The following is a 27,890-nucleotide window of genomic DNA, read 5'->3' on the forward strand; positions in this document are numbered from 1 at the left end:
ATGAAATATATTGCTTGAGGTGAAAGAAACAACAGTGTCCACTCCAACGTAGATTAGATGGTTAAAGCCCATGTTTCTTGGGCTTTAGGTTAGCTTCTTAGCGCGACTACATTTGTCCACTCTTGAGATACTCTCCAGATTGCCTATAACCTCAATCGAGAGGTTTCGCTGCGTGTCGAAGCAATGGGGATCCATGCTTCACAAGCCATATTTCACCAAGTTATTCTTTACCAGATTATCGGCTCGTTCACGTCTCTTAATTAGGGTCCGACAACACCATGAGTGTAGCTTCTTCTCAGCGCCTCAGCCTCAGAATCATTATGGGAAGTCTTCGTCTCTTGTAGTAGCAGCCGATTTTCATACCAAGTGCTCCTTCTTAGACCATGTTTAATGCCTCTGGTTTGCTCTATTTCCCAAGTATGAAGGTCTCACGTATGGATGAGGATGGAGCAGGTGTCATATGTAACCTTATCACATGACAGTTTTCGATCTTGCCTCAATTGAGATTAGGACCTGAGGATGTGAAAGACTGGGGTGGCCTTATAGGGTTTGATCCAGTTGGGGGGCAATTAGAGGTATTGTCCATGAAGTACAATAGGGTTGACCATAAAATGGCCCACTATATTCTAACATTAGGAACTGAAAAAGAGAGATGGAGGGAGATCGAATGTCCCTTCAAGACGGTTGATGGAAATGGAGGGGTCTGCATCAATGGAATTTTGTATTACGTAGCTTACGACCATGAGAATCGATTGCATCTTTTAGGTTGCTTCGATGTTAGGTCTGAGAAGTTTAAGTTTCTAACTCTAAGAGGCGGCGGCAAATATGACGATTTGTGTACTAGATTGATAAATTATAAGGGTAAATTAGGTTTGATTAGATGGAGATATACCAACCAGGGATTTTTCCTCAAACTATGTGTTGGTGCGGGATTTAGCACCCCCAACATACCGATCTAAACCAGAAAGACAATTCAATTGATTAACCAAGAATCCGGTTAATATCCACTTAACGTATCTTTGAGGCCTGTTCGGAAGAAGGCGGCCCAGCCCGAAGATAAGCCGACTTCCCAATTCGCCTGGTGGCCGATTTGAAGAGAAGAAGCAACTTTCCTTATTTTAGTTCGAATTATAAGGAAAGTTAATATTGTTTGTAATCTAGAGAAAGTATAAATAGGGGGAATTTCTTTCATTGTAAACATCCAGCAATTAATACTAAAATCCTAGTTCTTCATTGTTCTTGAGAGAAAACACTAACTTCTTCTTCAAGAGAGCAAAACCCCTCTTTATTTCCTAGCTTTAATCCAGTTTTTAGAGAGAGATCTTAAGTGAATTTGTTCTCCACTCAAACAAATTCATTGTGTGAATTCTAAATTCAACAATTGGCGCCGTCTGTGGGGACGCAAGATCGTTTTTACAAGTTAATCTTTCAAAGCAGCTCGACGGAAAGTTTTCTCTCAAAGCTTACGACAATGTCTCCAGTCACCATCAACGAGATCATCGGCCCAAACCATACCCCCTCAAGCGTGTCCGACGTCACGGGCCTAGCACCCCCTCAGGGTGGCACCAAAGTACGAAGTGACGCTCTAACTGCGCAAGCGACAGCCGTGTACGTTCGTCGTAAAAGTACCACTTCGGTCAACCCCTGAACGAGGAAACAACGCCCGCCATGGAGCAGCAACCAGGGGCCTGAACTGGGGATCTTCCGGACCACGCTACAACGGTGGCACAAAACCCGCAGGTCATCTTTATGGAAGATTTCAAGGTCTTGTTCGGCACCATGACAAAGGAGATCTATTAGATGATCTCCGACACCAACCGCAGAGTTGATACTGTCGTAACTCAGACAACCCCATTACCACTCTCTGCAGGACAGTAGCCTATACTCGGAGCAGGGCCTTCCGGTCTGACACGCCATCTCGATTTCTCGGACATACCGACAATCGACCAACCAGAACAGAGGACTCTTCCCCATGCGACATCGAGCATTCGGCCTTCGAACCCGAGCTTGCGGACCCGCGAAACTCCGGCTACCCCGATCGCCCGCTCGACGAACACGGAGTCTTGCCCCCAGATCGAAGAAATCCAGTCGCAGATTTGCGGCATGAATTCGCTCCTCCACCGAGCTATCAACACTGCCCCAGAGATTGACAGGATTGTCGAAGTCACTCGGCGAACCCCTTTCACTCAGCGGGTCCTACAAGCCTCCATACCAAGTGTCAAGCTGAAGCTCCCAACCTACCTCGGAGACAAGGATCTAGTCCAATATACCGACGAATAGAGGGATATTGGCTACTGCCAGCTATTCGTCGATAGCCTCTCTGGTCCCGCCTTAACTTGGTTCACAAGGCTTGAGTCGAACTTAATTGACAACTTCACCCAGCTGTCGATGGCTTTTCTCAAGCATTATCGAATTTTCATTGAGCAAGGTGTGACGAGTTCGGATCTCTGGGAGATGGACCAAGAACCCGGTGAGCCCATTGGCAATTTTCTGGGCAGGTTTAAAGAAAAACTAGCAAACGTCTCCGTCCCGGAAGACGCCGCGATTGCTGCCTTCAGGAAGGGTCTACTTCCCATATCACCTTTACGGAAGGACCTCAACATTCGAGAACCTAAAGACCTCGATGACGCGCTACATCGAGCCTCCCGATTTGCACTCGTGGAAGATGAGGACGCCCGATTGGCCACAAAAATGACCTCGACACCATCATATTTCCTAAAGGCTAATATTCGGGACGAACACCACGAGCCCCAAAAGCATCACGACCCTCAGGATCGAAAGAAGGGCGTCGTCCATGCAGTCTCTGAGGTAGATGGCCAAAACAAGAAACCATCCGACCCGAAGCCGTCTTTCAGCCAAAAAGTATCCGCGGAGGTAGAGGTCGCCGTGGAGGATGGTGAGGTGGTCGATCTAACGGCGGCCGCGGTGCAGGAGGTGGCGGGCAAGGATACGTAAAAAACGGCTCGGCTAACGACATTCAACAGCCAGCAAATCAAGTGCTCACAAATTGCCAAGACGAAATGCCCCAAGAAGACGAAGCAATAGCGGATTGGTTTTTCATTGGTAAAAGGAAAAGAGGACAGTTACCTGGCGATGAAAGGTGTTGGCCTCAGCGATGTCGTTTTCACTAGCACGCCTGTTGATGTAAAACGGCCTGATATCGGTTGGAATAAAGTCGCCAATCAAGGGAGGACCTGTTTGGGTAGACTTTTTACTCGCCCTCTGATTGCATTTGTTGCAGTATGCGATCAAACATGGTGGCATAGCATCTCGAGTTTGAGCAATAACTCACGTTGCACTTGTTCCGAGGCAGCAAGCCGATCGTGATATTCAGTGTGCCGATCTTCCATGGTATGGAAAAATTCTTCTAAATCACGTCTTTCTTCCGAATTGACACGGAACATTAACATCCAAGGAACGCAGATGTTCGGATAATAAGCCATTCCTCTCTCAGTGGCCTCCGCATTCGAGAAAGCGGGGACTCGATGCTGCTAACGGAACTAGGCATTATTTCAGTTCTAGGTTTACTTCGGATTGGATAACTCCAAGTAAACGGAAGGACGCGAGCGTACTTATACAAGTTTAAGAGGAGGCACCTTTCCAATTTTACGAGATAATTTCCTCAATATTAAACATATTCCTTTTCTACGAAAAGGAAGGATTCTCGAAAAATAAGTAAAATCCGAAATCTTTAAACTTAAAAAAAAGTATTGTACAATGAGCCGAGCGAGTCGGCAATATTCTTACAAGGGTTTTCAAAACCTGGACTTAAACAAGTCTGTCACCTAGAGAAATACGAAGCGAACGCTTAGACTTCTAAGTTGTCGGACAGATCATCTTGGAAAATGGCGGCGTTTGATCCATGTTGATGACTCACGGAATCCGGAGCCAAAGTCCCAGGATGAAGAATTCCGAAGCCAAGCTGATCCGGAGACATGACGAGATCGTTCTCCCCCAATTCAAGGATACCCATCGCGTCGACGGCCTCCTGAGCTTTTGCCTTCTTCTCATTGATCTCCATGATTCGCTCTTCGGGAATAACAGACCCTTTTTCGATCAGATATTGCACCGTCTCCTGAACTCGAACAGCCTGATTCAGCATATCTTCCATGGGACAAACTATCGTGTCCTGTTCAACCAGATAGGCTCTAACTTTATCTAGCGGAGTCTGCGAACTTCAGAGTCAAGCTTAGCCTTCAGCTCGTCGCATTCTCGTCGCAGCTTGGATTTCTTCTCTTCAAGAGCGCGTGTCTGGGATTTCAGTTCACCAATCTTCAATTCGGATTGAGCGATGATCTCATCTGTCCCGATGATGACGGCCTCCAGCTCTTTGATCCTGTCGTCTTTAGCCTTACTAGCTGTCCGGATCTCTTCTAAGCTTTCCTTCATCTTTTCAAATTCGAACCCCGAAGTCGACAGTGATTTCATTCGCCTATTATACAATTGAGTTAGCGCGTTGATCCTGGCAGCAGTCTGTAAATCCAGGAAAGGTGCGTTAGTTCGCCCATGCAAAATCTAAAAAGCTTAAGGAAAATAGTGATACGAACCATTAGGTGGGATTCTGCGATGTTGAGGTATGCTTGTTCGAACTCTAGCTTCTCTGTTTCCGGGAGGATGTGACTGGAAGTTTTCAGGTTCCGGAAAAGTTCACCAGAGGCTGCCCGATTCGCGTCCAAAGGACCTTTGCCAAAATAGTCAAAAGCGAACCGATCAGTTTTATCATCCCGTCTTTTTACACGGAATCGATCAGCCGACTCCAATCCCGTGTCTTCCGCCGAGCGTTTGCGGTTAACTGTAGATGGCAGCTCAGAAACAGAGTCATTTTCGACTTGTTTCCCCTTGTTTTGCTTTTTCTTCTTTTTCCTCCTCTCTCCAGTCTCGAGTGGGAGGACGTCTTGTTCGATAGATGGAGGGTCGACGCCTTCCAGGGTAGGAGCAGAATTATCGATTTCAATGACGTCCTCGTTACCGACTATGTCGACGATCTCCTCATCGCCCTGAACAGGGTCAGTATTGAATTGGGCAGCAGCCTAAGAGTCCGGATGCACGACCTGGAGGCAACTGGCCGTGATAACACATGCCCCAACGGGTCTCCAAGTCTGCCCCAATGAGCTCGCAAAACTAGGAAATTTGGTTCTTGCTTTGCCCATTTCTTTTTCGACACGAATACAGGTGATAAATTCCTACCGTCAAATGATGCCAGATAGTAATGCGTCTCTAACGGAATGATAACCGCGAGCTAGACGTGTTGCAGTGAAGGGGCGATCTGAAAAAATGAAACGGGAAGTTAAACCAAGTTAGCAAAGCTACGATCCGCCAAAGCATACGGGAAATTAAAAATCTACCAGGATTCCCATTCCACACTCTCCGATGGAAGCCCAGAGGATCCTCGAATGAGTATTGGTCGACACGGATATAAAAATAGCGGGCGGCCCACTTTTTGAAGTTGCTAACTTTTTGGCCAGAAAGAAAGTTGTGTTTCGGCTTCATGTTCACTTCCCAGTTCTAGTTGCTCTTTGATATTTTGAAATTTGACAGCTGCTCGAAGCACTGAACTCCGATCTCAACTCCTACTTCGGTCGCTATAGTAAGAGCAGCGACGAAGTTACAGATACTGCCTGGGGCGAGCTGGCAGATCGGTATCCTGCGTCTTTGGGCATACAGCGATAATAGGGCTGGAATCGGGAAGACAGATGTATCCTTTTGGAGGATTCCAGGGGCGATGATCATCTCGTGGGATTAGGATGGTAACGCCGCTGTTCCCAAGGCCGCATGAGTTCAACATGTCGTTGACGGATTTGATTGAACTCAGAGTCTTTTCCCCTCCGATTCGCCCTTTATGATCCAATGATGGCGGGAGATCGTCAATCAAGATTCAAAGGGAACGAATCGATCTTCTTCTAAGCGCAGATCGACATTGGGAGTTTCATCATTCTCATTCTCGTCGCGACTTGTGGATTGGGCTCGTGAAGAAGAAGCCCCAGCCGAACATCGGACTAGGGGAAGTTGGGCTTCAGAGCCCGATCTGAGGGGTCCTCTGATCTGTGGAACACGCTTTAGGTTACGTGCTTCACTTCTAGAATTGCGTCGAATTAGACGACCACTTTCGTTTTCAAGAGAGGAGTCGAGATCCGAAGTGCTTGTCATGATAGATGATCGGAGAGTGCGGAAGAAAGCCGGAAATTGCAACAAAAATAAATAAGCAAAGAGGAGAGAGAACATAGCAAAATACCTTGTGCTGTCGGCGAAAAATGAGAAATGAAGAGGGAGGCTGCATATTAATAGAATCGGATGGGCGGCAGCCCTACGAAAGTCATCATAACCTACGTGACCTTTCAGCTTCCGACCTAGCGCATGTGACACGTGTTACCAAGACAATTTGTGGTAAAGCGGTTCGAAAGTCCGGGTTATATAATTGAAATTCTTTATGGTTTAGATCGGATATTTTCTTTCCTATAGTTCTATCATTCAAATTTAATCTTGAATATTCAGAATTGGGGGGGGGGGACTAATTGTTGGTGCGGGATTTAGCACCCCCAACATACCGATCTAAACCGGGAAGACAATTCAATTGATTAACTGGGAATCCAGTTAATATACACTTAACGTTTATTTAAGGCCTGTTCGGAAGAAGGCGGCCCAACCCGAAGATAAGCCGACTTTCCAATTCGCCTGGTGGCCGATTTGAAGAGAAGAAGCAACTTTCCTTATTTTAGTTCGAATTATAAGGAAAGTTAATATTGTTTGTAATCTAGAGAAAGTATAAATAGGGGGAAGTTCCTTCATTGTAAACATCCAACAATTAATACTAAAACCCTAGTTCTTCATTGTTCTTGAGAGAAAACCCTAACTTCTTCTTCAAGAGATCAAAACCCCTCTTTATTTTCTAGCTTTAATCCAATTTTTAGAGAGAGATCTTAAGTGAATTTTTTCCCCACTCAAACAAATTCATTGTGTGAATTCTAAATTCAGCATTATGTATGTGGGTTCAAGAGGATCTAGAGAAACAAGAATGGTCGAGTTACTTCTACATCTTGAGGCCTGACGATAAACTTGTTAAGGTTTCTGTTGTTGGGGTGACTGCTTCGGGTGACATTGTTTTGGCGAATGATGAAGCATATAAACCTTTTTATGTTTTCTACCTTAATCTCGAAAGGAACCATCTTCTAAGTGTTGAAATCCAATGTCTTGGAGAATACCATATTTGGCATCAGTCTCCTGCAATTTGCGTCTTTGTTGACCATGTGGAGGATCTTCAGTTTAATACTAGGAGCACAACATCTTTAAACCCACCAGACCAGAAGCTTACACACTGGAGCACATCTGCGTCATCTAGAAATTATCATCATGTGAGAAGAAGCCGTGAAGAGATGAGAGAGTTCATCGGTGTGCTAAAGAGTATAAGAGGAGAGGAAGAGAAAGAGACAATGAGAGATGATGTTGAAGGGCCAATTTGTGCTATGAATTCACGTGCTTTAAATACGTATAGACGTTATGAGGCTTGTACGAATCAAATCTAGCTTTGGTAATGTAATGAATAGCTTACAAAACTTTTGTAGGGAATCGATCGTAATTCCATCTCGCTTCAGTTCTATATGTTTAAAAACCTGATGGTTCCCTAGGTCAGCTTAAAAAAGGCTCTCTATTTGATGCAAGTTGTATTTGTATTGTCTCTCTGTAAACATTAAAAAATCAAAGAAGTTCTTATGTAATTGTGTGTTTTATTAAGATTCTGCCTGTTATTATTTTCATTAACACTTGAGGATTTCTAAGAAGTAACGGCCTTTATAACTGTCTATCATTCAAGTAAATAAAGTGAAGAATTTCTTAACAAGAGAGTTCTGTGAGCTTTTTTGGTCTCTGATACATTATTTGTTCTCTGCTATGAGAACAGATAAGAGGCCAAGCAAATATTGCATTATCGAGTTCAGTTTCAGTCGGGTTTTTAACTGAGCCAACACTGAAGCTTATGTTGAGAGAAACAAATAAGGGAAACAAATTGAGACCAAAAGATTAAAGATAAATGAAAATAATAGAAAATAGAGCAAATAAAAACGGAAATGCCACTATCTTGAGAGAATGCAGGTTCATAGACTCTTACTTAATTGAGAGAGATCGCATGACTCTTTCTGTAACAGCTTATTCTTAATTACTCTGCTTCTTAGCTTTGATCCATACTTATTCTTGCTGTATGGATAATGGAAAGCTAAAATTTATCCTTTGCTTCTACTTTTGAGAATTTTTCTTAAACGGCTATCTCTATTAGCGTCATGTAACACAAATTGTGTTTAACGTTTTGTCTTAAATAAAAAGTCATAATTATTATCATTGACTTGCTCTAAAGTTGAATAAATGTAAGTGACAATTGACAAGTTAGACAGTATTTATGTCTATGTCGTCAATTAGACAGCAATGTAGTAATTTCCACCATCAATGATCCCAATAATGTAATTATTGCTGCTATACCCCAAGCAGATACTCCTCAATCTCATTGAGGTTAGAGCTGTCAAAATGGGTGGACTGTCCATGGTCCGCCCATGTCTAATTCATTATGGACCGGTCATGTAAAAACCCATATTTGGAACGGGTCTAAATAGTTTTGGTCAGCTTTTGCCCACGAACAAAACTGGACGGACAATGTGGACATTGGGCGGCCCATAATACTTAAAAACTTAGGTCAAAATCGATTTGGGAAAAAAATTAAAACACAAATATGTTTTTGAATATTTGTGTTTTTTTTTCTCATTTTACAAAATATGTTATATGTTGTCCAATGGACACCCATGGACAGCCCATAAAAATATGGTCATTAGTGGGCATGGTCGTTAATGGACACGGTCAGCTATTTGTCCAAAATCAAATTAGACAATGTTGGACGGGTCAAAATGGACGTGGACAAGCCATTTTGACAGCTCTAATTGAGAAAATGATGATGTTGCTTTGTGTAAGAGGAGGGGGAGAGAGGTGAATTATAGCTTTGTGTAACTCTCTCTCACCGACGCTTCTTTCCTTCTCCATGTCTTGATCATATTGGAGCTTCGTCTTCTTCTTCAATATCACTCTCTTCGTTTCTTAAACTGTTTCCGACCTCGAACTGCTCCATGTCATGTGATGCATCCTGATTTTGTTGATCCGTCCCCATTCCTCTCTTCTCTCAGGTGTTTTCCGGTTGGTTGGGCCAGGACGTTCTGATGATGTTGCCGGTGGATAATACATCGGCCGGCCTCCTCTAGAAGCGTTTCCCATTCCTCCCATATGCGGGCCACGTCTTGTGCCTCCCATCATACCAAGTTGGATCGTAACAAAATTGGAATAACAAAATGGGAACACATGATCAATTTAATTACTTGCCAAAATCTTGTGCATGATATTACACAATACACAGCAAGTAAAGAGAGTTTGTGTTCAATAATACAATCACCCAAAAAAAAAAACAAAAAACAAAAAACACTTCAAAATATAAGCCACCAAAGCACTTTGCTTGGTGTTGAAAAGCCAAAGCACTTCAATAATAATTAAAAAAAATAAAAATCTAAGAAAACAGAGTTTGTCAACAAAGTGCTAACATATATAAAAGATCCTTCAAGAAAAATTGATAAACCAGATCATAGAGAAGCAATACTTTCGACGTGTTGGGGTGAGATGGAGACGTAACATCGCCCTGCGATCCCGTAACGGCGCCTAAACTCTTCATCGTCAGCAATTCCTAGTAGCCTAACTCTTCTCATGTATTTTAACCAAGTCGCCTTGGTCTAGTGGTAAAGGGAGAAAAATCTCGCCACCTGGGTTCGAGTAGCATTGGCCACGGGGGTTTGAAATTTAACATGGTTTCTCCCGGCTCCAGGAGATTAGTCTTTGGGCCTAGAAAGCCTTTAAAATCACTCTTAAAAAAATGTAGTATGGTTGAACATCATTTGAGAGGCGTTTTGGGGCAAAAATGATTTCACCAGCTTTGTTGGTCCCCGGGGAAGTGATATTCCTACTCATCCCCAAAGAGAAAGGAAGCTCAAATGTTTGCTTGGACCAATCATGTGTCTTCACATCCTCTAGTATCCATAAATCAAAACTATGGAAATCAGCATAAGGGTACCTTGCAATGGAAGCTAGCTTCCCTTTGTATTCTATGAGAACAGATTCACCCTCCCAGCAAACAACAGCCATAGGCGCATTGATAAAACTTATCTTCTCAAATCTGACATCAAAACACATAATCACCGGATCCACTCTATTACGTGGGGACCAAGCACCAGAATACACAGAACCATTGATACATACTGATTTGGTAACAGCGAAATAAGGCGGGCTGGTAAGCTTCGTGTGTGTCCATAAACAAGTTTCTCCTCCTCCAAGTGTTAAAACCCACCATGGTCAATGCTTTGAACTGATCTCCAACAGGATCATATCCCCAGGATGTGCGTGCCCCACTGCATGGTAGGATAGTGAATTTGTTGGTGTTGGCGTTACAGACAGTGAACGTACTACCACCCTTAGTAAACCCAATTAAGCCATGGTCACCGCTGGGATGCTTGAATAACATTGCAGGACAGAGAGGAAGCATTGACATGGGAATTACTCTCCATGCTACTGTTGCGGAAGCACTCACCCATCGACCGAGACACCATCGCGTGGATTACTTAAATCAAATGGAAACAGCACTAGCAGGCATTCGAAACAGAAGACGAGTAGAAGCAGAGGATGTAGTCCTGTGGAAAGGGAAAGGGGACGTTTTAAGCACCCAAGAAACCTGGGAACATACCCGGATAACTGGTCAAAGGAAGCCGTGCACCGTTGGGGTATGGTTCCCTCAGGCCACATCAAAATACTCTTTTATGGTTTGGGTTGCCACACAAAACCGCCTTACCACAGGAGATCGCATGCAGCATTGGAACACCCGGATATATACCTCTTGTTCTTTATGTCGTGCATCACATGAAACCCGCAATCATCTATTTTCACCTGTTCGTACTCGACAGACGTATGGACAGGTCTCACCTCTAAGCTACTCGCACAACACTTCTCTACATGTTGGGAAACCAACATGTCTCTCCTCGTGGATACCTCGTTGGGGACTCCTACTCTGTTTCTATTGCGTTATGTTTTCCATGCTTCGCTTCACTTCCTTTTGAAAGAGCGAAACAACCGCCGACACGGGGAGGCACCGGTACAATCCACTCTGCTCATTAAACGCCTTGACAGACAGGTCCGCAATAGGCTGCTTTCACTACCACCCACAGGGAAATTCACTGGCTGTATGGAGCGATGGTTAGCCTCCCGTTAAGAGGATAGCCCGGACTACTCTTTCTTCATTTTAAATTGTATACTCTACAACTATGGTTTACACTTAAAAAAACTCTCAACATTACGCTGCACTTGATGTAATCATAATTTTTTTCGAATAAATTTTACATTTTATTCAACAAATATAGATTGAGAGACGAAGCAGAGTCTCTCTAGCGATAAGAGTTCTCCTAACCAATCTAAACTAATTGAGTTGTTCTAGTGTAAGAGTAAGTAGCATAACCTTGCTTGTCATGATTAGAGTAGAGAAGTGACTGTAGTGTAGCGTGGAGAGAATCACTATTTGTATGTGTGTGTTGTGTTTGTAACAAAGTAAGTATCCTTGTAGAAGATTAAAGACCTCTCTTCTCTCTTACTAGTAGTTTAGGTTTTTTGTAATTGTGTTCATACCAAGAAACAAGGCAGAGCATAAGAGAGCAAGAGAGTGATGTGCTTATGTTTTATTAGAGAACTAGATTAGGACCCGCGGTACACCGCAGGGCAAATTATTTATAACTAAAAAATTTAAATTATAAGTTGTATTTATTGGTTAAATATGTTATAATTATATAATAATTGTTAATTTAATAATATTTATTTAATCAATTTACTTAGATATGTCTGTTCTTTGATACCGATAGTGTTAACAAAATAATGAAATGATGTTTTACCCGTGTAACACCAAATCCATCCCGCTATATAACTCTGTCCCGAGATATTTTAACTCGCACTATATCATCTTAATTTTTAATATTTATTTTTTATAATATATATATATATATTAGATTAATATTATTTATTAAGATTGTAACCATTTACATTTTATAAGATTGACGCTTCTTATAAAGTTTAAATATTTATAATACTTAGAATTCTTAAAACGGTTGAGTATTTCTCATATTTGAAATTTCGTAAAAGTTTAAATATATTATTAATATTTTCAAGGTCTTCTAAATTTTTTAAAAGTTGAAATATTTATAATATTTAAAATTCTTGTAAAGTTTAAATATTTATAATATTTGAAACTTCATAAACGTTTACATATTATTAATATTTTTAAATATTATAAAGTTTAACTTTCTAAAAATAGAAATATTTATAGTTTTTATAAAATGTAAATATTTATAATAATTAACTTTTAAAAAGTTTGAAATATTGATAATAAATCAAATAAAAGTTTTTTAAGTTTGAATGCCTGATAAATCAAGCTTTCTACTCATTTGTATTATGAATCGTTTTGGTCTCTTTATCTTTTATAGTATGAGTCTGATGTGAGATATTGTATCAGTAAATTGAGTAATATATGTTCGTTTTTAAAAATTTGTACCATCATATGCAGTAAAAAATCACAATTTTTATTAATTAAATGTATTATAGAATAATTCAAGATAATATAAATATAAATTCAAATAAATGTGAAAAGGAATCATATATTTATGTTTGAATGAGGTAGAAAGATTTTCTTATTTTTTTAAATCTTACCTATAATTAATTTTGAAATTTTTGGTAACTAATATTAAAGTCAAATTAAATGTAAAAACTTTCAAAAACTGATTTTTGAGCAAAAACTGAGAAATTAGAGGAGATATGGTGAACCTCCGAGTGAAACAGAGGAGAAACCAGAGAATCCCAAAGGAGTCTTTTTCTTTATTTTTGTTTTGGGGGTCTTCTTTCCAAACACGGGATCAATACTACTAGGTCATTGCTTGCCAGCAAGTAAGAGAGTTGTGTTTCAATACTAAATTCACCAGAAATAAGACACTTCAAAATAAGAGCAACGCCAAAAATTCACATGTCAGCAAATGCAAATCATGAGTCTTACTAATTAGACAACAAACTAGCCTTGGTTTTGAAGAGCCAACGCCCAAATTATTGATTATAAGAAGAAAAAAAAACCATAGAGTTTGTCGTGGGAGTGTATAATTATTAACTGTAAGCTCTTAAAATCAAGATCCAGCTTAAAGAGAAAAGGATACATAAAACAGATCATAGAGAGGCAATAGTTTCGACGTGTTCGGGTGAGATGGAGACGTAACATTGCCCTGCGGTCGTGTAACGGCGCCTAAACTCTTCATCGTCAGCAATTCCTAGTAGCCTAACTCTTCTCATGTCTTTTCTATCAACATTGTAGTAAAAAATGTAGTATGGTAGAGCATCATTTGAGAGGCGTTTTGGTGCAAAAATGATTTCACCAGCTTTGTTAGTGCCCGGGGAAGTGATATTCCTACCCATCCCCAAAGAGAAAGGAAGCTCAAATGTTTGCTGGGACCAATCATGTGTCGTCGCATCTTCTAGTATCCATAAATCAAAACTACGGAAATCAGCATGAGGGTGTCTTGCAATGGAAGCTAGCTTGCCTTTGTATTCTATGAGAATAGACTCACCCTCCCAACAAACAACAGCCATAGGCGCTTTGATAAACCTCAGTCTCTCAAATCTAACATCAAAACAAACAATCACCGGATTTGTAGTTCGGGTTGGGGTCCAAGCAGCATAATACACGAAACCATTGATACATTTTGAGTTGGTAACAGTGAAATGAGGCGGGCTGGTGAACGTATTGCGTGTCCATGAAGATTCTCCTCCTCCAAGTGTTAAAACCTCGTACACTAGAAAATCCTGAGGCTGAGGAGGAGGAGGATAAGACACCATGGTCAATGCTTTGAATTGATCTCCAACAGGATCGTATCCCAAGAATGTGCGTGGCCCGACACATGGTAGGATAGTGTATTTGTTGGTGCTGGGGTTACAGACAATGAACGGACCACTAATAGTACAACCGATTAAGCCATGGACAGAAAGACAGCCGGAGGCGCTATACACTGAAGGTATTGTCATATGGAGAGTGGTTGCCAAAGAAGAATATTTCTCATCTTCGTAGGAAGATGAGAAGACGAACAAACGCCAGTCATCAAATTTGGCTTGTGAACCGCAGCAGAAAGCGATTGTAAACCGCGATGATCGGATAGTGGAGGACATAGCGTAGTAAGAATTGACGAACCTTTGGTTTCGGATGATGGAATACCACGTCTTTGACACGCATAGAAACTTCATAAGAGACTTGGCAGGCAATTTAGTGAGTATAGCCTCCTCTAGGTCAAGAGGGATGGGATCTGCCTCAATACGTTGTCTCTTCTCGCGTTTCATGGCGCCTACCAAAAACAAACTGTAGATTCGACTAGGCAAAGGAAGTTCTAAGAAGAGGAGATATACTCAAGATCGGGGGAGCAAACCTTTCATTATTGTGTTCATGTTGTATGATACTAGGGTTTAATATAACTTTAAAAGAGAGAAACAACAAAACTACGGTTTATATCCCAGCCGTTTCTTTATTTTGAGGGTTTAATTCCTTTTTCTTTCTTTTTTTCCTGTTCATGATAAATTTTTAAAGATTACGTGGATTATTTTCACCCGATGTGAATATTATTATTAGATAGTCAAAACATAATTTGTGTGTCGAACTGACTCATCTCTTGGCGATTTGAATTTTATTTGGGCTTCGTTTACGGTCACACAAGCAAGCATGGGTAACTCCTTTTGAAGGAAGAAGGCCCAAGGAGGAAAAAAAAAAGTAAAAAAAAAAAAATATATATATATATAAAGGAATTACTCCTTTGTGGTTGCGCATAGTCGAATTTCAGAGTTTCGTCCGGAGCCGCCATGAAACGCAGGAACAATGAGAAGGACCGGTTGCGCAGCATCGCAAGTAAGACAAATCCGATCCCTTTTGTTCTAAAGATTGTTTCAGTAACTGTCAAGTTTCTGAAGACCCACCAAAAGAAACAACTTTGCCGAGTCGAATCTACAAGCCTGAGTTTGGAACGCGATGAGAGAGATAGTAACAAGTACGATGAGAAAGACACAAGCTTAAGTAAGGTAGCTTCGATTCCTTTTCAATCCAAGGAGCGAGATTGTAACACTGAGAAAGGCACAAGCTTGAGTAAGTTAGATTCGATTCCTCTTGACCTAGAGATTGAGATACTGGCTAGACTGCCCGCAAAGTCTCTAGTGAAGTTCCAATGCGTGTCAAAGATTTGGTCTTCCATCATCAGAAGCCAGAGTTTCGTCGATTCCTTCTTCTCCATGTCCTCCTCTAGGACGCAGTCGCGGTTTTTAATCTCTTTCAGTAAAGGTGCACTCCCCAAGAATGGTGACAATCTCATGTTCATCTCTTCGGCTTCCTACGACAGAGAGGAAGCTTCTTGTTTGATAACCAATGTCGATCTGATACTACCTTTTGATAGTTACTTGGATAGATGCTGCAACTGTTCTTCCGTCCATGGCTTAATCGGGTGTGCTAAGAGTGGTCCATTCATTGTCTGTAACCCTAGCACAGGCAAAGTCACTATCTTACCCTATAGCGGATCACACACATCCTTGGGATACGATCCTGTTGGTGATCAATTCAAAGCATTGATCTTGTTGTCTCATCCTCACCTTAACCATGATTTTCTAGTGCACGAGGTTTTAACTCTAGGAGGAGACTCTTCTTCGTGGACACGCAGTAAGGTTACCTCCCCTCCTTATTACACTGTAACTAAAACAATAAGCATCAACGGTTTCGTGTTTTTTGGTGCTTGGACCCCCACCCGAGATAAGAATCCGGTGATTGTGTGTTTTGACGTTAGACATGAGAGCATTAGTTTTATCAAAGCGCCTGTGGATGTTGTGTATTGGGAGGGTGAATCAATATTGATAGACTACAAAGGGAAGTTAGCTGCCATTACAAGACACCCCTACCATCATTTTAGCAGTTTTAATTTCTGGATACTAGAGGATATGCAGAAACATGATTGGTCCAAGCAAACGTTTACGCTTCCCTTCTCTTTGGGGTTGGGTACGAACATGATTTCCTCGGGAATCAACAAAGCTGGTGAAATCATTTTTGCTTCAAGACGTCTGTCGCGTGATGTTCAACCCTTCTACATTTTCTACTACAATGTTGAAAGAAAGGACATCAGAAAAGTTATCCTCAAAGGAATAGCAGACGATGGACAGTTTAGGCGTCGATATGGATTTGGAGATGAAGTTTGCGTCTACATCTCGCCAGAACATGTTGAAAGTATTGCCTCTTTATAATGTGTTTTATGTATTTCTTGAAGGATCCTAATGTAAGAGCTTGACAAGCTCTAGTTTTTCCCTTTTCTTTTTATTAATATCTAAGCGTTGCCTTTTTGACACCAAGCAAAACTAGTTTGTTATGTTAGGACTGATGATTTGCATCTGCTGACATGTGTAGTTTTAGTGTTACTCATATTTTCAGTGTTTCTGTCTTCTTTTCTCAATTTTTAGAAAGTAAAGGAATTATGATTTTGGTTCCCCAAAGTGATTGTAGTTCAAAGAATATTGACCACAACTGCCTACTTACTGTGTGTTAGTTGTATGCAAAGATTTCATTGAATTGTATGCTGCAGGTAATCGAGAATCTTGTGGATGCTTATTCCCCTTCACAGCTTCTTTCCAATGTTATTCTGATATTCTCTGGCTGAAGCTGATCCTTGAACTTCTAAGGATCTCTCTTTATTACTTCCTTTCCAATGTTACGGGACAGTCTGTACAATGCATTACCTGTTACTGTTATGACGACAGCTTGTTGTCCTCGGCTACAAACTCTTGATCTTGAGAGTGAGGTTTTTCCGAAAGATATCTGTTTCTCCATTGTTTGGTTCTGTTTTCTTGTCGATGTCTTCTCATGATTACAATTTTGTGTACTGATCAGTAGAATGCGATCCAATTTGGTTCGATTTCTATGATTCTAAGGCTGCCAAGGTTGTTTAGATTCTTCATTTCATAGTTCCCCCAGAGAAAGGGTAGTTCTGCTGTCAGATTCTCCGACAATTTGATGTTGAAAGTGACGTTAGCTTGGTAAGATTCACATTACAGTTTTGCTTTTTTCTTTCTTCATCTACGTTTGCTTCAATCACTAGTTGTGGTTAGTGATTGAAGCTGGTCACATTGGTAGATGGGTTGCATAAGTCTACTAGGTAATTTATATTTTGGCTGCTTCCTTACTGCTGGTAAAGAGAATCCTCCAAGGTTAACTTCTAGTTTAAAGAATCAAGCATGGGCGCAGGAATATTCCAAACTCTACCATGGAAAATTATTGTTGAATGTTTCGTCTATTGCTTAATTTATAATTTCCATAATATTATGCATTTCGTTGCAGCCTCCTGCTCTCAAGATGGGTACAATGATGGGAGTTTTCGTTCCCTGCTTGCAAAACATATTAGGAATTATATACTATATCCGTTTCACATGGAAAGACTGCAACTCCTTGATATTTCACAGCATATTATAAAGTCATTATAGCCTGCCTCAATCTGTTCAATATTCAGGATTGTTGGTATGGCTGGTATTGGACAAGGTCTGGTATTGGTATTGCTCTGTGGCTTATGTACATTCTTGACGACGATATCTCTGAGTGCTATTGCAACAAATGGCGCAATGAAGGTAATTCTTTTTTTCTATTATATCACCTGAATTTTCTTTGAATAAAATCTATGAAACCATAGTTAAAAATATATCTCCTACTGTTGGGTCTCGGGTCCAGCGTTGGCACCCCTCGTTAATTTATATTTCCTTTGTGATTAAACAATAGACAGTAATATCAAGTTTATTAATAAATTTTTGTGTTACTTCCAGGGCGGAGGACCATATTACCTCATTGGTCGCGCTCTTGGTCCAGAAGTTGGGATTAGCATAGGTTTGTGCTTCTTCCTTGGCAATGCAGTTGCTGGAGCTCTGTAAGTGTAAATCCTAGATCCTTTCAAGGAATCTATCTTTTGAAAAAGTCTTTAGCTTGACACTCATTCCATTAAGTTGTTGGTGCTCTGTTTAGTTTCACATGGTCGCCAAGTGGTTCTAATAACTACTTTTTTTTGCTTTCTTCCTAATCATTGTAGGTATGTTTTAGGTGCCGTGGAGACTTTTCTAAAAGCATTCCCTGCTGCTGGGATTTTTAGAGGTATTAATTACTGTGAAACTTTTAACAACTAGACATGTGAACTAGCAGAGGGCTTAGAGGACTTATAGCAAATCTTAGTAATTTGTTATTTTTTTATATCTGCCATTATTCTTGTCTACACCACAACTTTATAATGCTAGTATTGACACCTGAGATTTGTTTCATCAGTTTGTTGGAACTGAGAAAGCGTTTATGCAAATTCAGGATTTTGGAAGAAACAAAAGACTGTGTTATTGAAAATCTTGAGTTTTATTTAACAAAAATCTTGCTTGTTTCCCTGAGGACATGATCTATAGCCTAAAAGTCACATTTAGTCATATAGCTGTGTTTCATTTCTAATTGCAGAAACTATCACAAAGGTTAATGGAACAGCAGTCTCCGAATCAATACAAAGCCCGTACTCACATGACTTGCAGATTTATGGAATTGTTGTGACGATCCTTCTTTGCTTCATTGTGTTTGGCGGCAATCGGGTTGCACCTGCTTTCCTCGTACCTGTTTTGCTCTCTATCTTCTGCATATTCATCGGGATATTTTTGGCAAAGACAGTTGACCCTGACAGTAAGTCGTTTCTTGATATTGTTAGAAAGAGGTGTGGTCTTTTGTTTTCCCTGAAAGGCTAACCTTCCTTTTGTTCCTTTTTATAATTTGGAACTGGGGCTTGCGTTTAAAAAGAGAACTGGGGCTCTGCTTATTAAATGACAAATGATGCGGGAATTCCTGATCCAACTGGAGGCACGTACTGGAGCTTCAAGTGAGTAACTTCCAGAGATTGTGTTGCCTATGATCGAAAAACTTTAGTTATGGTTTATGTTAGAATTAATTTTCTGTTCAGTTGTTACTCTGAAATTTATTTCCCCTTCTTGTTGGTTCTTTTCAGTGAGCTGGTGGGTCTATTTTTCCCTGCTGTAACAGGAATTATGGCTGGTTCAAATCGATCAGCTTCCCTGAAAGACACACAAAGATCAATACCTGTTGGAACGTTGGCTGCCACTCTGACCACAACCTCGCTATATTTGATCTCTGTGTTGTTTTTTGGAGCTGTTGCGACCCGTAATAAACTTTTGACTGATAGGTAACGACTTTATTCATCGTGTGGATTATCTTTTTTTTTTTTTTGTTACACAGCTGATCTGTTGTGTTTTCATAGCGAGAAGTGTCCTGGTGGAAATGCAAAAACCCACTTGTTACTTGCATCGTGTCTTGAGTGTGGTTAAACCTGAAAGAAACTAAAATAACCTCATGTTCTTTATATATTACACACATTTATATGTCAGAAAAGATTTATCTTGTCTGGTCACAGAGACGGTGTTCTTTTAAGTACTTCAACACCAAGCTTACATTATGAACTTTTTCTAATTCAATTTCCCTCTATTGCAGGCTACTTACTGCTACAATTGCTTGGCCTTTCCCTGCCATTGTTCACGTTGGAATCATCCTTTCAACCTTAGGGGCTGCTCTCCAGAGTTTGACAGGGGCCCCACGGTTACTTGCAGCTATAGCAAATGATGATATTCTCCCCATCCTCAATTATTTTAAAGTTGCAGATACTAGTGAACCTCACATAGCGACGCTTTTCACAGCATTTATCTGCATAGGATGTGTTGTTATTGGAAATCTGGATCTTATCACACCAACTGTGACTATGTTTTATCTTTTATGCTATTCGGGAGTAAACCTGTCTTGTTTCCTGCTCGATCTTCTTGATGCTCCAAGTTGGCGTCCACGGTGGAAATACCATCATTGGAGCCTTTCCTTTGTTGGAGCCTCACTGTGCATAGGTATCAATTTCCATATACTCACTGAATAAAATGTCTGTGGTACTGTCTTCCTATATAGTATATTCATACCTGAAGCTCGAAATGTCTTATTGTAAAGACTTGTTGATTTTCAATTTTCTCTACTGTAACAGTGATCATGTTCTTGATTTCCTGGTCGTTCACTGTGGTTGCCATTGCACTTGCAAGTCTTATATACAAATATGTTGGCCTAAAAGGAAAGGCCGGGGACTGGGGGGATGGTTTCAAGAGTGCATATTTCCAGTTGGCCCTTCGTAGTCTCAGGTCACTCGGAGGTGAGCTGCATAAATTTATTTTGCTTGTAACCAACGGGTTATTTAATATATATTCTCCAAGTTCCATAATGCTGAACCTGCCATATCTATTTGATTCAGTAAGAGATAGTCCATGTATTTATGCTAATCACATGTACTGTATTTTCTCCTAACTGTAGCAAATCAAGTGCACCCCAAGAACTGGTATCCAATTCCCCTTGTTTTCTGCAGACCGTGGGGACAGCTCCCAGAAAATGTTCCGTGCCACCCTAAGTTGGCTGATTTTGCGAACTGTATGAAGAAAAAAGGTCGTGGAATGTCGATCTTTGTCTCGATATTAGATGGTGACTACTATGAATGTGCTGAAGAAGCAAAGGAAGCCTGCAAACAACTAGCCACCTACATTGAGTACAAGCGTTGCGAAGGTGTAGCTGAAATCGTTGTAGCACCAAACATGACCGAAGGGTTCCGTGGTATCATCCAGACAATGGGACTAGGAAATCTCAAACCCAACATCGTGGTAATGCGGTACCCTGAGATCTGGCGCAGAGAAAATCTAACAGAGATTCCATCCACATTTGTTGGGATAATCAACGACTGCATAACAGCAAACAAAGCTGTTGTCATCATCAAAGGGTTAGACGAATGGCCAAACGAGTACCAAAGGCAGTATGGAACAATCGACTTGTACTGGATTGTCAGAGATGGTGGTCTCATGCTTCTTCTCTCACAGCTTCTTCTCACGAAAGAAAGCTTTGAAAGCTGCAAAATCCAACTCTTCTGCATAGCTGAAGAGGATTCAGACGCGGAAGCACTCAAAGCAGATGTGAAGAAATTCCTCTACGATCTCAGAATGCAAGCAGAAGTAATTGTCGTCACGATGAAATCATGGGATATAAGATCCGAAGGAAACAGCCAAGAAGATTCATTGGGAGCTTTTGATGCAGCACAGAGACGAATCTCAGATTGAAAGTAAAAGAGAGTAACTTTGTGGATAACCGAACTTTGTATTATTTCAGCTCAAACTTTACAATTGCCATCAATGGCTTATTTATGCAGTAACCTTAAACCTAGTGTCTCCTGACAGATGTCAACATTAGCTTACACATACAGAATCAAGGGCTGCAAATTGGTTTGATAATATCATAGTTGGTTTGCAGGTTGACTGCTTTATGATTGTTTCAGCCTTGTGATCTTGACACGCGACTACTTTCTTTCCTTCTTTTATCTTGGCTCTATGTGCAATAAACGCAGCTTCCTCCTTTGTTCCGTTTGTTTTGTCTTGGAGTGAAGCTGTCTCTTTTCCTTTAGACAGAGAGATTGTAGCAGTCGATCTTTGAGCACATGCGACATCGTTTTGTATTTCTTGGATTTTGGTTGAAAGCAAATACTCTGCTTCATTTGGTGTCTTCGTCCTTAGTCTGCTATCAGCCCCCCTCAAACTTAGTGTGGGAGGTAGTCCTACACCAAGTTTGCTTCTGAGAAACGCAAATGTACCAAGAGGAAGAGACTTGGTAAATATGTCGGCTATCTGTTGTTCGCCTGGGATGTGAGTGACCACCAAAGTCTTCATGGCAACCCGTTCTCTGATATAATGATAGTCGACATCGAAATGCTTTGTGCGAGCATGATATGCAGGATTTGCAGTTAAGTACACTGCAGAGAGATTATCACAATACAGCTCCGGTGTTTGAGGTAAAGGGATGTTGAGCTCTCGCAGTACTGAACTGACCCATTTGATTTAAGAAGCTGTCTCAGACAGAGACCGATACTCTGCCTCAGTAGAACTTTTGGAGACCGTTGGCTGCTTTCTTGAAGACCATGAGATGAAATTACGTCCAAGATAGGTACAATATCCTCCCACAGAACGTCGTCCCTCTTTACAGTTTGCATAGTCACTATCATTGTATGCCTTAAGATCAAAGTTGGTGTTACGCCAGAAGGTAATACCCATTGTGATGGTACCTTTTATATACCTGAGAATCCTCTTCAGAAGTTGAAAATCTGCAACTGATGGTTTGTGCATCTTCTGACAGACATAATTTACTGAAAATTGAATGTCCGGTCTTATTAATGTGAGGTATTGAAGTTTTCCTGCCAGGCTTCGAAAGTAAGTTGGATCGGAGAATTCTGCCTGTTTTTCCTTAACTCTGTCGAGGTCCAGAGGAAGAGGCGTTGGCATGGGTGAACAATGCTCCATGGCTGCAGCAACGAGTAAGTCCTCTGCATACTTCTGTTGTGACATGAACATCCCAGCTTGAAAATTCTGTATTTGAATGCCAAGAAAATAATGTGCCTGACCAAGATCTTTCATTCAGAACTGCTTATTGAGTTCATCAAGTAAGTAATTGAGGGCTCCCGAGTTATTTCCTGTAATCACCATGTCATCCACATAGAGAAGAAGGAGTATGTTATCTCAATTGCGATCATACACAAAGAGAGATGGGTCTTGCCAACTGCATTTGAATCCAAATTCCAACAAGAAACTGCTGAATTTATCATACCACGCTCGTGGAGACTGTTTGAGTCCGTAAAGAGACTTATGCAGGAGGCAAACATGATCTGGTTTATCCTTGTCAATGAATCCAGCAGGTTGTCTCATGTAAACCGTTTCTTGCAAATCACCATGGAGAAATGCGTTCTTTACGTCCATTTGTTTGAGCTCCCAGTTTCGTACCGTTGCAGTATGAAGAACCATTATGACAGTTGGAGTTCGAACAACAGGACTATACGTCTTTAGGTAGTCAATTCCTTCCTCTTGATCGTATCCCTTCGCTACCAGGCGAGCCTTAAGCTTGTTTAATGTACCATCAGTGATGTGTCTGTATTTTATAGGATTTTAACAATGGTTTTTACACTTGTTTTGAGTCTTGTTAGGTCTTAGTGTGTTTTTAGAGTCTTTTTAATCTTTTGTGAGTCTGTACAGGTTCTAGGCTACTTTGGAAGGAAACTGAGTATTTTGGGGATGAAGACAAGCATCTGAAGCTGATTTGGTGAAGACTGATCGGACTAGCAAGCAGATGGAGCAAACACAGAAAAAGCGTCCAGGATCGGCTGATCCACATTCAGATCGACCGATCCCGTACCCGACTCAAGTTTTCTTTTTTCGGTTTAAACCGACTTTTAGGGTTTTATTTTGATATTTTAGTTAGAGGCTCGGCCTCCAGAGACATAAGCTTTATTTTTCTGAGACTATTTTGTATTGAGAGCTGAGGGAGAAGATCTCTAATCCTTCTTGACACTTTGGAGAAGATTTCTAAACCCTATTTTCTATTCTTTTGCAATTCAATTATGTTATCTTCATCATTGATTTGTTGTTTCTGTTTCTCTATGGCTGAGTAGTTTCACTGTTGGGTTTAGGGTTTCAGAAAGGGTTTTTATGATTTATTGATGCTAGATTTGTTAGATTAGGGATTGATCTTATTGTTCTTCATCTATTGTTGTTCTTAATGCTTAAGCTAGATTGATCATCTAGTTTATGATCATAGGTTTAATTCATCGGGGCACCAAAAGTGTTGTTGAGTTGCTGGAAAAGAACTTAGGTGAGCAAGGTGGACCTTAGCTAATGAAAGTTGAAGTTGAGGCACCTTGTGAACTTATCAAACCTGAACTTGTTAATGCTTGCTTGTTTTGCTGGATTCAAACGAAAGTTTAGGATTTAGTAATTTCATTGCTTAGATAGTTATCGCTGCGAAAGTAGGATATCTTTACAAACGTGATTTGAGTTCAAGAATAGAACGGACAGATGCCCGAAGAGTTCTACCGTTGACGACTGTGTTTAATGCATCCCTATCTAATCATCTAAATTCGTGATCATAGTCCCTAATGATTCCCTGCACCCAACGTTTTCTCTTGAGATTTAAAACACTCTTTTATTTACTCCTTTGTTAGTGACTTTCAAACACAAACTTCTTTTGTCTTAGTTATACTTGATCTTGATAATTTCATAGTGCATTGTTTGGTCTTTGTAGATTCGATCCTAAAGTGTTACAACGATACCACTAGATCGTGGTGGAGTACACATTGGGTTAATTGACCTATTGATCAATTTGGCGCCGTTGCCGGGGACCAAAATGATTGCCTTTGAAATTCTAAATTTAGATTTAGTCTAAGATTTATTTTATTTTTATTTACTAATTAGTTCTTTTGTTCTTTCTCTTGTGTTTCAGGTGTATGCAAACAAGAAGTCAAAAGTCTATTGATTTGCGTATATTGCATAACGAAGAGTTAGCACGACTTAAACGGGAAAACAGAAAGACAAAAGCTGAACTTGATAGGATGGCGGATGGACAGAATGCAGATGGTCGTGAGCCTAACCCACCAGCACGGCAACCCACCTTGAGGGATGAAGATGCTCACAACAGGCTATTTGCGAATCGGTCTGCGATTCAACCTCTTGCTCCTTTGGCTCAGAATCGTGTGTTTAATGGATTAGCATCAGAGAGCCCTTTGGACCATATTGAAGCTTTTGAGAGATTGGCTAGTACTACGAGGTCTAATGGAGTTCCATATGATTACCTCATGCTGACTTTGTTCCAATTCTCTTTAGGAGATAAAGCATTGAGATGGCTAAATCTCTTGGACCGAGGATCACTTACCACTTGGGAGCAATGTAGAGAAGCGTTTTTAAACAACTTCTACACTAAGTCACGATCAGCTATGTTAAGGAGCAAGATTACAACCTTCTCACAAGGTGGTACAGAGTCTTTTTGTGAAGCGTGGGAGAGATTCAAGGAGTATATGAGGGAATGTCCTCATCATGGCTTTTCACAAGAGAATCTTATGAACATCTTCTATGGAGGAATTGACCAGAATTACCAAATGGCACTCGATACTGCCAGCAGAGGAGATTTTTCTACTAACACTGCCGCTGAAGCAAACCTCTTGATCGAAAACCTTGCAGCGAGTAACAACAATCATAGTCATGAGTATGATCGTTCTGTGCATGTTGTTAGATCCGTGAATACAAATGTTATTAAGAATCTCACTGCCAAGGTAGACCTTCTTTTGAAGAGAGATCAGCAAGCTATCAGCATGTGCGACGGGCAGACGGGTGTGTATCAGCAAGTTGGAGTAAATTCAGGTTTTGAGGGGATAAAGGAGCTGAACTATGTAGGAGGACAAGGGAACTATCAGAATCATGGGTTCAATCAGAATTATAGAAATCATCCTAATCTCTCCTTCAGAAGCACCAACGTTGAGAATCCTCAGGATCAGGTGTATCCTCCATATAATCAACAAGGTAACTTCCCGCAAGGATTTCAGAACAAAGGTTATGGATTTAATAGCTCAAATGTCCAAGGATACCACGCTCCATCTGCAGCTCCACAAGATAACAAACTCGAATTGATGATGCAAGCACTGCTGGACGGCCATAAGAAAAGTTCTGTTGAGATTAATGTCAAGATTGATAGCATGTACAATGATTTGAATGAGAAATTTGAGAGGTTGAGTTCACGTGTTGATTCTATTGATAATAGAGTCTCTGTTATTTCTTCTAGCTCTAAGAACAAAGAGTCATGCAATGCTATAACACTCCATGATGGGATTGAAGATGAGCTGAGTTGTGCTGTGATCAGTCCTGAGGCCAGACCGACCAGTCCCATCCATTCTGATAATTCGAGTATGATCTCCAGAGAAGTTGGATCGACCAGTCCCCCTATAGATCAGTCTATCCCATCAATAACACAGAACCTGCCACGGAAAGTCTCAGATCGACCGATCTACGTCCAGACCGGCCAGTCCCTGTTGTAGGTATGGAAAAACCCAACTCAGTTGTTCCTAATATGAATACCAAGGAATCAATTCTTGTGGAATCAAAGCCCTCTAGGCCACACATTCCTTTTCCAAGAAGACATGAGAAGAGACCTCTGGATGAAAAGAAGTATGCTCGGTACAAAGAAGTTATGAGTGAGTTCACCGCTGACATTCCTTTTACAGAGGCAGTAAAGCATATCTCTTTGTTTAAGAAGGTTTACAATGATGTTTTGGTTGAAGAAAAGGATTTGGTGGAGGTTAAGGCGTTCTTGGCTTGAGAGAAGAACATTCATGCTCCAGCTTTGAAAAGACTACCCAAGTTAGAAGATCCAGGAAAATTTGTTGTTCCATGCTCCATCCTAGGAGTGAACTTTGAGGATTCCCTTTGTGACACTGGATCCATTGTGAATGTAATGTCTAAGGCTGTTGCAGAGAGGTTGGGGATTGATGATATGAAGGCTTCTAAGGTCTCTCTAAAGTTTGCAAATGCTGTCAGCATGACTCCACAAGGCTTCATTAATAATTTAGATGTTCAAGTTGGGAGTTGCTTGGTTGCTACAGATTTTCATGTTGTGGAAATGAGCGAGGGTTCTGAAATGCCTTTGATTCTTGGGAGACCTTTCTTAGCAACAGTGGGAGCAGTTGTTGACTTGCCTAATAAGAGGATAACTTTCTCTAACATTGATGATAAGGTCTTCTACAACGCAATCACTGCAAATGAAGCTATACGACATGGCTCTTGTCTAGTTGTAGAACATGAGAAGAAGGTGGATGTCATGATATTGGGAGAGACTGGTGATAAGAATGAGGTCAATGAAGTCCTGGATGGAGACATTCATTCTCCTAAGAAGAGGTCTAAGAAGGTTAAGAAGAGATACAAGCCGAAGATAGAGAAAGAGATACGAGATCTTCACATAACCTTGGTACCCTAGAAATATGTTAGAGACACCATTGAGTACAAGGTGAAGTGTAAAGGAAAATCTCGGCCTTTCTCTAAAGTTAAAGCCATCTTCACTCTAGAGTTTAAAGAGAAAGGCCAAGAAGCAATGGATGATATGCTGAAAAAGATTTTGGAGCTTAAGCTGACGAACTGGAGAGCTTGTTCTGATATGAGTTCTCATCCTCCCATCACTTGACACCTGAAACCACGGTCAAGCTATAGACCTTAAGCAAGCGCTTATGGGAGGCAACCCATGGGGTTTGTGCTGGCTTACCCTTTAATTTTTATTTGTCTTAGGATTTTGGTTTTGTTTTTAGGATTTATTACGGTGAAATCACGTCCGGTGTTAAGTGTTTACAGGAACAGGTTCCAAACGCAGAAGATGCGAAATTTTTTTGTTCCATGAGCTTTGGATCGGTCGATCCTCCTTATAGATCGATCGATCCCGTTGGTTTGCTGCGGGTATCTCCAAGTTCAATAATGTTGTAGATCGGTCGATCCCTCCCTGAGACCGGTTGGTCCCCACCCTTTCCAACACCACTCCAACACCAGATGCGCGATTACCAGTTTTTCATTCTTTTCCTTTCTTTTTATTTTTCATTTTTCTTATTTTCTTTGTGGGATTCGTCCTTTTTCTTGGCTTTGCTTTCACACCGGGACGGTGTGAAGTAAGTCTGGGGGAGGGATGTCTCCAAGTTACTAATGTCTTTTTCTTTGGTTGTTACCTTTTGATTTTTCAAGTCTTTGAGTCATTTTCTTATTTTTATTGAGTCAAAAATTTGGAATTTATGAGCTTTTCTAGGAATTTCTGCTTTGATCTAACACTCTTATAATTGCTTTAAGTACTTTTGATTTTTGAAAGAAGCTTGGAATGAACATGAGCAGGCTCAACATGCCCC

At 40.8% G+C, this 27,890-nt stretch overlaps 3 protein-coding genes, 1 non-coding gene and 3 pseudogenes across 5 annotated transcripts; 4 read left to right on the forward strand and 3 right to left on the reverse strand.

Annotated features, from left to right (window-relative positions):
- The first annotated feature begins 383 nt into the window (after positions 1-383).
- Positions 384-959, forward strand: LOC147928215 (putative F-box protein At5g42430). Its single transcript, XM_087486061.1, has 2 exons — positions 384-453; positions 511-959. Exons 1-2 carry the CDS (start codon positions 384-386, stop codon positions 957-959), a joined length of 519 nt encoding a protein of 172 aa, XP_087342187.1.
- Positions 960-9,861: 8,902 nt separating this feature from the next.
- LOC147928216 (F-box protein At1g30790 pseudogene) lies at positions 9,862-10,564 on the reverse strand (annotated as a pseudogene).
- A 2,628-nt stretch (positions 10,565-13,192) lies between these two features.
- Positions 13,193-14,448, reverse strand: LOC104743640 (F-box protein At1g30790 pseudogene; annotated as a pseudogene).
- Positions 14,449-14,901: 453 nt separating this feature from the next.
- LOC104743641 (F-box protein At1g30790 pseudogene) lies at positions 14,902-16,467 on the forward strand (annotated as a pseudogene). Its single transcript, XR_015580754.1, has one exon. The product of XR_015580754.1 is annotated as an F-box protein At1g30790 pseudogene (transcript).
- Positions 16,468-16,856: 389 nt separating this feature from the next.
- On the forward strand, positions 16,857-18,864 carry LOC104743642 (cation-chloride cotransporter 1-like). The gene is made up of 6 exons (XM_010464697.3): positions 16,857-16,907; positions 17,072-17,142; positions 17,613-17,727; positions 17,920-18,020; positions 18,180-18,241; positions 18,587-18,864. The coding sequence occupies exons 1-6, from the start codon at positions 16,857-16,859 to the stop codon at positions 18,862-18,864; spliced, it is 678 nt and encodes a 225-aa protein (XP_010462999.2).
- A 48-nt stretch (positions 18,865-18,912) lies between these two features.
- On the forward strand, positions 18,913-21,264 carry LOC104743644 (cation-chloride cotransporter 1-like). The gene is made up of 5 exons (XM_010464698.2): positions 18,913-18,995; positions 19,122-19,316; positions 19,622-20,022; positions 20,154-20,315; positions 20,474-21,264. Exons 1-5 carry the CDS (start codon positions 18,940-18,942, stop codon positions 21,262-21,264), a joined length of 1,605 nt encoding a protein of 534 aa, XP_010463000.1. The 5' UTR covers positions 18,913-18,939.
- A 3,689-nt stretch (positions 21,265-24,953) lies between these two features.
- Positions 24,954-25,060, reverse strand: LOC147928217 (small nucleolar RNA R71). Its single transcript, XR_015581134.1, has one exon. It is a non-coding gene; the product is annotated as a small nucleolar RNA R71 (small nucleolar RNA).
- Between the last annotated feature and the right edge of the window lie 2,830 nt (positions 25,061-27,890).

This window comes from Camelina sativa, chromosome 14 (genome assembly GCF_030686135.1).
Source record: "Camelina sativa cultivar CO46 ecotype springtype chromosome 14, ASM3068613v1".
Lineage (NCBI taxonomy): Eukaryota > Viridiplantae > Streptophyta > Magnoliopsida > Brassicales > Brassicaceae > Camelina > Camelina sativa.